The 10,952-nt window shown below is 39.1% G+C and overlaps 1 protein-coding gene across 2 annotated transcripts; it reads right to left on the minus strand.

The window, feature by feature from the left end:
• Positions 1-836: 836 nt before the first annotated feature.
• On the minus strand, positions 837-5,857 carry SGO1 (shugoshin 1). Of its 2 annotated transcripts, XM_080579714.1 has the most exons (9): positions 5,701-5,857; positions 5,097-5,239; positions 4,815-5,011; positions 4,450-4,554; positions 3,940-4,004; positions 3,625-3,776; positions 2,235-3,077; positions 1,642-1,810; positions 837-1,415 (listed from the first exon to the last, which is right to left on the minus strand). In XM_080579714.1, the coding sequence occupies exons 2-9, from the start codon at positions 5,230-5,232 to the stop codon at positions 1,277-1,279; spliced, it is 1,806 nt and encodes a 601-aa protein (XP_080435840.1). In that variant the 5' UTR covers positions 5,233-5,239; positions 5,701-5,857; the 3' UTR covers positions 837-1,276. The 2 variants fall into 2 exon arrangements, with proteins under 2 accessions (XP_080435840.1, XP_080435841.1); XM_080579715.1 differs by lacking the exon at positions 4,450-4,554.
• Positions 5,858-10,952: the final 5,095 nt, after the last annotated feature.

The raw sequence follows: 10,952 nt of genomic DNA on the forward strand, positions 1-10,952 counted from the left end.
AGTTTCAGAATGATGATGGTAATATCAATAACTAGAATTTTAGGGTATCAGTAGGAGGTTAAATTTTAATTCCAACCTCTAAAGGCTGTTTATTACTTGATTTTTACTGGATGTTCTCAAGCTGTAAGTAGATGCAGCTTTTATTAGAACTGCTGAGCCAGTCATCTACAAAGTTACCAGTAAAACAGTAAATCATTACATTTTTATTATAGAAAAGAGCTCTTCTACCTATTGAAGTAGGACAGGTGAGACAGGCAGTGTTGCAAAACAAATGAGCAACCTCTATTTTCGTGCTTCCCCATTTATTTTGAATGCAGTTTTCCTCTTTCTATTGATGCATCCATTAACAGTCCTGTTTCTGAAGTGAAAGAAAGTGCCAGTTTAAGTGCTATGCAACCTTGAAATCTTGTTGGATGGTTTCTAATAGTGTTTTTCTAGCTCACTGCTAACTGTTGTACTAAGTGGTATCACATGTGGCAGGTATTCCTCTTGTAAAGGCACTTGCACATTAAGTCCAGAATTATGAAGTTCCTAACAGCAAAGAGGTCAAGAACTGTTTGCAGTTTACTTCCTCAGTCCCCACAACTGAGCAATCTTTACAAGATTCACAGATAACTTACTTTTCTTTATTCCTATCTAGTTAGCTTATGTTCATAGCAGTACCAGCCACCCCTCATTGATAATTTTGAGAGTCCTAGCTACATAATCAGATTACAACTGACAATCTTGCTTCCAATCATGCCTATACTGCATAAGATGAGGAGTACCTTGGCTCACAGCACACCCACAGTTGACTCTACTACCAACTATGGAAACCCTGCAAAAAGAACAGCCAATTCTGACTTTCCAACAGAAACATTTATTATGAGCTTCAATATGAAACTACAACCATTACATAAATAAGATCTGTACAAACGCGGTTATTAAAAAAAATTTAGACCTTTAGTGCCTGACTGGCTGGCACAGGTGAGCCTCCGATGAAGCAGGATATAAGTCATAAAATTTCATTCACCATCTTTTCCATCACATTTCTGACAATCACAGATTCAGGATGTAGGAATGTTTCCTCCCCAAAGAGTTTAAATAGAATCAGCTTAGTTATTATAAAAGGTAATCTGTCTCTCCTACATCACCAAAAACAAAGTTATTGGATTAAAAGCAAAAAGCTTCGCTTTATGTTCTTACTATTAGACAACTAGACATAATTGCATGGTATAATAGTTTCTTGGATGAAAGTGTTCCTTTCTTCATAGTTTTGTGAGCATGACAAGAAATCTCAACAACCAACAAATTTCTCATTGTATTTTGATAGAGATCTCTTCCTAATAGAACTGTGTTTAGAATCTTTTTTCTGCTTGAAAATTGGAGAATTCAGAAAATACACATCTGTAAATGGATCTCCTCTTCTAAGTTTCCTGTAAAAAAAACAAAAAAACAAACACATGAGTTCTGTTCCCTCCTTTATTAAAAACATTATCTTCTAACTAGTAAATTCAATGTCACACAAACTACTTCACTACTACTAATCACGACTCCTCTTTGAATCTTTTAATAAGAACTTACTTCCAATATTTAAGTAATCCTTTCAAATCCCTCATTTGATCATGAACTTTATATCAAACTGGAAAGTAAGACACCTACCCTGAAATACTTGGTTCTTTATAGCTCACAATAAGAGTACAGCTACGCTTGCGTTTTGGAGATGGTCTTTCGCCTTCAGGGACAATAGGTGCATTCCCAGTGCTAGGGAGCGATGAAGCAATATTGGTAACATCACAGAGATGACCACGAGATGGTTCAGAAGATTGCTCTGAAAAAAAAAAAAAAGTGAGGCATACTGTATCAACAGTTGCTTAAGACACCTCAGACAAATATCCTAAAAGGGAATGTCAATGAACATACTAGATACGAAGAAACTCTCAGCTGTAACTATCATCTCCATCTTTTCATTTCTCTCAAATTATACTTTTGATCTCCCTCCTCCCCCCCAGCTTCAATCCATCTTGAAACACATCTGAAATACAATGTTAACTAATTGTTGAGCAATTTCTTAAACAAAACATATCTTTAATTCCTGCTTCTGTTGTGAGGAAAAAAGATATGGTCAGAATGAACTAAATGACTTTAATAAGGAGAAACAGCATAACATTGCAAAAAGAAAGATGAAGAAAGCCGCCCCCCCCCCCCAACGGTTTATATAAACGAAACAATTACAGAACACTTTCCATACTTACTAACAGACTTGTCACTTGATTTATTGCGTTCAGTCTCTTTTTCATTGAAGAGTTTCTGCTCATGCTGTACCAAACATCTTTTAGACCTTGGCCTTACGTGGACCGGTGACACATCTGTCTTGTCCACTGAACTTTTCCTTTTTTTGGATTTACTCTTATAAGGTACATAAAGGCTATCATCTGAATCTTCTTCACTATCACTTGACTCTATGGTATTAGTTACAGATGAATTTCCTTTGTCATCTACAACAGTATCTGTGTCATTGACCTTATTTTGTCGAAAAGGTGTAACGTGGACACTCTCTTCAAAATTGAAGTCATAAGCATCACTGGAGCCACCCAAGAAATCCAGTTTTTCTTTGGAATTCTCTTTACCCTGTCTTTTCTTTTGTCTTGGTCTGGAAGTATTTTTAGTCCCTTCCACTTTTACCTTCTGATGCTTCTCTCTTATTAGTTGAGAGCCTTCTCTGCTTTTATATTTTTGTTGCTTAAGATCAGCACTGTTGTCTGAATTGACTTTTGCAGCTTCAGAATCCAACTGCCTCCACACCAGCTCTGAACCTATCTTGTTTACATGAGAAATATCTGAATTTATGTTTTTTACAGTACACGTATATAGACTTTCAAGTCCAATTTCATCCTGTTTAGAAGGCATTCTTGTTGAATCAGGTGCTTCCAAACAGTCCAAGATACCCATGCAAAGTTCATCTTGATTTCTCATCTTTGAACAGCGACGCCTGGTGGACACATTTTTTGGTAACACAGTACTAAATCCATCTCCATTTGAAGAATCACTTTCCAGCTCTGACACTATGTTGTCCACATGAAAATCAGATGTTTGCCCTTGTAATTGAAAAGGAAAACATATTAATGCCAAGTAACAACAATTTGGAGAACTTTTTTTCAAGTTCTAAATGTGTCAAAAATTAAGACCATCTTAGAATTTTCTCCAGAGATTTGATAAGTGATGTTTACTACAGCCTCCAAACAGAAAGCAGTTATACTACACTACATCAGGATTTTCCTTTAAACTGTTTTGTTTGGAGAGGTTATCCCCAGGTCATTTATTTTAAGTGTTTTACTTTGTTAACAGTTGTTGATTTCTTAAATAATGCATGACTCAAGATTAATTTACTCTGATTAACAGTTTGGAAGATAAATGAAGCTAGATTGCAGGTATAGAAGAAAAACCATTTTCACATTGCTCCCCCATTGTTATGCATCTTCATTCAAAAAGTTTGCCAGTTGCCAATATTAATACCTAAGCTTTACAACAAATGAAAAGGATTTCACAATTACTTCAAAAGCAGTAATTTTGTTTTAAACTTACACTCACACATTTTTTCCCTGCTTCTGAATAAAGTAATGTCAGACGCTTTGATCTAATTACCTTTGTCTAGAATTACTTTGATTGAAGAAATGGCATTGCCAGGTAACTGACAAGTATCTGTCACAGAATGAGACTGCTCGTTTGTTTCACTATCAGCCATCAGTCTACTTGGAAGCACTTGATCACCTCCATCAGCACGCTGTGGAAGCTCTCTAAAGAAAATACCAGAGGTAGTATTTACTGAATAGCAATATATTTTATAACAATGTGAACTACTTCTATTACACTGTATTTCTTCCCTTTTTCCAGTCAGAAGAATAAGTTTACTGTAACAAGATTTTCAGATATAAATACATATCTGCAAAAGATACTTACACAGAACTTATTTTTCTTATGGCACTGGAATTATTTTCAAGCACTGAAGAAAGCACTCTCTGATTCTGTCAAGAAAATAAGTCTTACTGTAACTAAACAGCTGAAACAAGCTTGTACCATACCCACATTTTAGACAATAGCCCAGTTACACACAGAAGGGCCAGAGAGACCCTTTGCTGCTTTTATTTGTTTACTGGCTGGCTAACACAAAATGCAGTGGAATCTCACATGCTCAGCTCCATCAAAACAGTAATCACTACCCCAATCACACAAATAGAGGGCAGGATAAGGAACTGCAGGGAAGATACATGGAATAAGACACAAAGCCATAGGAAATCAGGGTAACCCTCCCACCTCATAGCCGAGCCTCAGTCCTGCTACACACCCCCCAGAGGTACTAGTCAGACCTCCATACTAAGGCTGAAATCTCAAAAACTGCATCTATGCTGCTTCAAAGGAATAAGGGGAAAAAAATGAAAGAAATCCCCACAGAGAGCAAGAGGTACTTACTACACCTATGGAACACAAGTCCTTTGCTGGGCCAAGGAGATCAACTGACTCCAGTAAGTTCTTAGAAACTTTTGAGATTATCTCACTCAAGGCTGACAGTTTAGTCTAACGAACAAAAAAAACCCAACGCTGTTACTGTTACATCCAGGTATTAACTACCAATGTAATATCCTCTCACCAATATTATGAGTAACTAAATCCTGAAGATACCTGTATCAGAAGACACTTCTACCAGGTACCTTCAGCTTTGATTGAAAAAAAGTTAACTTTTATGAAACGTTTGAGTTCATAAAGATATCAGTGGAATATCTGGTGCAAATTCTAATGGTCAGCTTCACAGAATTATAAGTTATTATTAAAAATACCTCAACAAGTCCTTGTGCTTGCTTGAAGCAAAGATTTCTTTGCAAGACAAACATCTGAAACTTCAGATCTTGATACTCTTTCATTAAATGAAGAATGGTAGTTTGGGCATCCCTCAGTTTGAGCTTTTCCTCTTGCAAAGCCTGAGCCAGAGCTTTGTTGTTTGCTTGGATGCTCTTCATTTGCACAGAGCTGTTGGCTACAAAGGAACAGTGTGTATTTCAACTTGGTTAAAAAATAGATAAATTAGAAAAATTATGAATTAGGATATTCGAGCGCCTTACTTGGTCTTTTGCACTTCATTGTTGTGCTCTGGCTAGTTTTACCCAACCTTATCAATTTCTGATTTCTCTTCTCTTTCATTCGTTCTTTTATGTCACTCAGGCTGTCTTTGAAGGGCTTTTTCAAGCGTTCAGCCATCTTCTACCTTCAAAAACATAAAGGGCATAGAGCTCGCTCATTAGGCTAGTGCTCCACAGCGCTCCCCAATGCCAACAGAAAAGGCACAGAGAAGCACAATTAAAACTTGAGGTGTTTTTAATCAGCACGCACACATAAGAGCCGCATGAGAGTCCCACAGTTGCGGAAGGCACCCAGAAGTGACCCTTTGGGTGAAGTGACCCAATTTGGGCTGCGTGCCCACCGCCACGATGCCCGCTCGGAGGCCGGCTGCGGGGAGGCACAGCGGACAGCAGCGGAGCCCCAGCGGCTCGGAACCGGCCCCCGGCCCCTTTACACCCCCCGCACCAGCCCTCCCCCTCCCCAGGGGGACGGGACTAGGGCCGAGCAGCCGCCTACTCCCCCAAAGAGGCGCTGGGCAGGGACCCCACGCGCTCCCCCCATTCCCCCGGCGGAGGCCGGGCCCCGCCCGCCCCGCGCCCCGCTTGCCTGAGCCCGGCGCCAGCCGCCGCCGCCTGCCCGCTAGGTAGTGGGGGCAGCCCTGCGCGCGGCCCGACCGTTGGTGCCGCGTCCCGGCGTTCAAACTGCAGCGCCGCGCTCTCCCATTGGCCGACGAGGCCGCCGAAGCTCCGCCCCCTTCCTCCCGCGGCTCGCGCAGCCGCTGCGGCCGTTGGCGCTGTGGCGGCTCGCGCCCGCTGTGGCCGCTGGGGGGGGCTCGGCGCTGAGGCGGCCGGCGGCGGCGCGGCCCTGCGGGGTTGGGCTTCAACGGGGAGAAACGGGGGCGGAACGCGAGGTGTTTATTAAGCAGCAAAGCTAGGGGGGAAAGCTAGCGTTAGAGCTGTGCGTTTTACCTAAAGAAATTGTCTCTTGAAAGTGTTTTGCTCTCACAGAAGAGTGAGGCGAGCCCTTCCCAGGCTTCTTGGGTCATGCTCCTCATCCCTGACACCATAGCTAGAAATGAAAGTACCGTAAGGGTTGCTGAGGAAAACCTCGTCTCACGGTCTTGTTTTATGAAAAGAACTGTTCAAAAACACCGTCGATAAGATGGAAACCACCATAACATGAGATTTATATGGGGAAAGGCCGTTAAACGTAGCACAAAGTCTGCGCTAGGCTAGCAGCCTGACCTGGATAGCAGCCTTCACTGGGGAGCATCAGGCTTGAAGCCAGGTATGGGGATATGTCGCTTCTCCTGATCCACCTGATCAGGGGAGCGTTTTCCTCAGTTGTGTCATTTTGCATAGACTGCACTGGCTGATTATACACTTAAGCTCATTGAGCATGGACTGCTGAACTTTGATTAAACTCGCTCTATTATAGGAGAAAAATAAATCAGCTAAGCTGCAGCTTATTAACAGTGAAATAATTGGTGTTCTTGTATCTGAGAAATGAGCATTTCATAGCTCCTGCACTTTTTAAAAACAGCTATTCTTGCCTACTTGATTTCATTCATTACAGCTTAGATGTAGTGTGGCAAGCTGATTTCAAACTGGAAAAATTCTTATAGATTATGACAAACCATAGTCCACGATGCACACACATACCCTTTTCTACTTCTTGGAAGATTTTATATTTTTTTGTTTCTCCAGCCTCATCTATGTAGTTTTTATATTAGTGTAAATAAACTTTGCTCACCTTACTCTCTTATTTCATCAACAGATACCAACAGAGTTGTGTTTGCATTTCCTGTCAGGAAAGAAGTTCCCCCTTTTGAGACAAAAGACTCATAATTTCTTTAGGAGTTAGCATGAGAAGTTATTAGCAGGTTAAATGCCTTAGGCCCTCTTTTTGAGTTCATAGGGTCACACAAGGCCAGAACAACAAAATTTTAGCTTCTCTTTACATCTTTTTTCTCCTTTCTTTCTGCTTGCCTAGTCTACCAAATACTTATCAACCTGTCCTTCCAGCCCCCAAGCAAACCTCCCAAAATTAAACAAAAACTGTCATAGGCTTGGGGAAAAAATGTATCAAATATTGAAAATCACGTAATAGAAATACCGGTTTTATGATATTGCGCAATTAACCTCTCATCGATTTCCTACAGGCCTATCACAGTTTTATGGGCAGTAATTAGGCATACCTGCTCAACAGTGGCTAACAACCTCATCTAGACCCTTGCAAGCAGCTCTCCCCAAGTGCTGGATGAAATTATCTAATTGAACTCAGCTTCCATTTTTTTGTTGTTATTTGTTTTTCATCTCAGCACCAACTAGTCTAACCAAAAGTAATGCCTTTTCCTATAAGCTTTGCTTCATGTAAAGCTAAAACCTGTTTTGCATTTGCCCAACCAGCAATTAGTGGTTTCCAGCAATGCTGGTAAGGTCTTTTAACCATTAGTCATTCATCTGCTTGGCACAAATACACAGTGACTGTGATTAAATGAACTATGCTTTGATTGAAAAAGAATGCTTTCCTCATTGCTATCTTTGTTTGTTACTCTTGATTACTTATTTTTTTTCCTTGAGCACGCCTATATCAAGATTAAAGAACCTCTGATCACCTTTTTTTTTCTATTGTATTTAATGTTACTCAATCTTTTTACATTTCTTTCAGAAACACTTTGAGATGTTTCTCCAGGTTCTTTTTTTTTTTTTTTTTTAATGTCCAAATTACATGTCCCAATAATCTGCTTTGAACTGTTGCCAATGTATGCTTATTTCTATATTATTCTCAAGTAATTTGTATTTTTATGAGATTATTGGCAGGTTGCACCCGCCATGTTATTTCATAGTATTTATAGTATCAGTAGTGAATTTATGACACTCTGGTAGTGATTTTTTTCTTGCTCAGCTGATTCTTCTTGCTCTAAACAATTTCACATTTTCCTCTATGAAGACTGATGCTATGATTGGTGTCAGCGATACACTAGATTTGTTTAATTCTAGCGGATGTACTTATGTGGCAAAACAGCTGCTACTGTTACTAAAGTTGGTGCAGCATTAAAAGATGTTCTTTCATCTTAGCTTTACTGACTTACACTAAAAGGAAAGAGTTATTTCATATATTTACAGGAAATTAAAAGAATCAGAGCTGTGATTCTGGCGATGTTCTTGATGCATGTTGTCAGAGCTTTAGTCTGAGTGTGGTGTTATATCCTGTTGTACAACACATTTTGTTTGCGATCTATGTAAAGGGCTCATACATAGAAAGTTGTTGTTTTAACCATCTGAGCAAGCAATCGGATATGAAATACCTTATGCAATGTTAATTAGTTGCTTTTATTGCTACCTACATCAAAGTCTTCAAATAAAAGAAATCTTAACATTGTTAGCAGATGCTTTTGAGAGGTATAGTTTATCCAGCCCTTGCTGGAAAATGTTTTTAAAATACCTATTGATGTCAATAACGGGATAAAATGTATGTCGCTATAAGGACAGATGATTAGACTCCCCTTTTTGAGTCATTTTTCTTAATGACCATGGGTCATGTAGGGAATGATTGGAACTGAACAGCAGCCATGCTCTGTTGACTGATAGCGAGATTTTGGGGTGGAAACTACAATGTATGCAACACAGTACCGACTGAGAAGACAAAATATATATACAATATGTTCTTATGTGTAACATAAAATTGATTAACACTGCAGAGTGTTCTCTGTTGAAGACAAACTTCGAAGTGGCTCTCACACGGTGCTAATACTTCCCTCCTTTAGGTGGCGGGTGAACCTGTTCATAGACAAACAGCACTGCCAGGCTTTCCATTACCCGTGGAGTTGTGGAGGATCATTTTAGCATCACTGGCTTGCTGACTCAGCTGTGTCCTCAAGTCTTGTGACTTGCACACTCCACTCAGTCTTCTTCACAGCGCTTTTCTCCTTGATTGTCAGATGACTTCTTTCTGAAATACCTTCATACTGTTCAGTTCTAATCAATTTTGCATAGGACTTGTGTAGATATCATCAGCTTGGAAGTGTCATGAAGAAGTCTATTTGGTACATGAGAGCTACATGCACGCGCTGCTTCCCAAATCAGAATAAGCAAACATTTTTTGAAGAAGCTGGCACAGACATATCTGGGCAAAAAGTTGTTGTACTAACTTGACCAAGTTTGGATGGAAATCCCGTAGAAATAAGGAGCCAAAATGATCTTGATGGCCAGCCATTTGATATTTATCCTTCAGCAAGAATGAAAAGAATTGTGTGTCATCCAGGTGTCATTGTTTTTTTAATGTGTGTCCTAGTGTTCTATTCTTTTCACATTTTAGAACGATTTATAAAATTAGGCCCATAAGCTGCTAAAATTCAAACCAGTTCTACTTTGGAATATGTCGTTAGTAGCATATTCCTGATTCTGTCCAAATTACCCCTAACCATTTTCTAATAAGAATTCTTATATCTTTTTCTTTCTCTAAAATACTTTGCCCTACTTACATTTAAAACAACATACAGTAAGAAGAAAACAAGCATGAGTTAACTGAAGTGAGACAACATGTGTTTCATTAAGCTAAAATTAAGCTATAAATCATCATAGCTGTATTAATTGTGTTGATGTCTTTTTGATGTACATATATATTCTAAAATGTTTTCAATTACTCATCAGTTTAATATAAATGAGGATGTGAAAGCTTAATAAGGATCTCAATCCATTTATGAGAGAGATTCCAGAGATGAAAATATATGCAATGATTATTATATGGGTCAGATACAACTGTCCCTTTTACTACAGACATAATTTGTTAAAAATACTGTAACATACATATACTGGCCTGATTTGCCACAAAATCTTTACTTTCAGTGCCAGGGAAGATCCAGATCCCAGATGGATGTCTTAATCCTGTTACAACAATGTAAGTAACAGTCTGAAATCTTGAAACTATGTAAGTATAATGAGCAAAGGAGGAATCACAAGGCAATAAGGTGTGCATCAACATTTAACATTTTCTCAGTATTTCCATTGAATATATGTCTTAATTTCATTTTGCCACCTGTCAGTTGACTAGAACCCTGGCTTTCTCTAGCATGCAGCAGTTGCAGAGCATGCAGTCAGAAACAACCCTTCTCACCACAATTTCTCTACCCCCAAAACTTGTACCAATATCTGCCTGACATGAATGAAGCAAGACTTAGCACTGGTTCTGAGTTTCTAGGTATTTTTAAGGAAGTAAGCTTTTAAAAAATGTTTTTAAAGTTTTTTGGTATATGTTGAATGGAATATTGACTGACAAGACTGGTTTTCTTTATAGTGTTTGTATAAATACATTGCTTTCCACTAATTATGACCTTTTTTCTTTTCCTGGTGAATGATTAAATAGCTTAGATACACTAGTAGAATGGTGACACAAAGAGACAAAGGCAAAAATTTGCTCTCTTATATGCACAGTGGTTTTTGATTACGATGATGCTGTCTAACACAATGGAAAGAAACTCATTCATGGGTACAATAGAGTACCTTGGTATAACTTTTTTAATGCTAACACACCTGTCATAATCAGAGGTGACTAATGTGTGCAGAACCCCTGGGTGCTGGTAAAGCAGAGTACCACCAGCGTCCTGCTGCTGTATGCCTCTATCCCCTCCATGGACTGTGATGTCAGTGGAAAGGATCTTGATTTATATGGGCAAACCTCGGGTTAAAACTGATCTCTTTTGTTCTAGCTCTCTCTTTAAACATGACTACTCTACTAGACATCAAATACAAGTATTTTTTTGAGGCCTGTAGCAATAGGTACTGTACAATCCTTCCTAGCTCCTAAAGCCACTGGAAAAACAAAATGAAGGACAAAAATAATTAAAAACATCACTG

This window comes from Anser brachyrhynchus (genome assembly GCF_964034855.1).
Source record: "Anser brachyrhynchus genome assembly, chromosome: 2".
Classification (NCBI taxonomy): domain Eukaryota; kingdom Metazoa; phylum Chordata; class Aves; order Anseriformes; family Anatidae; genus Anser; species Anser brachyrhynchus.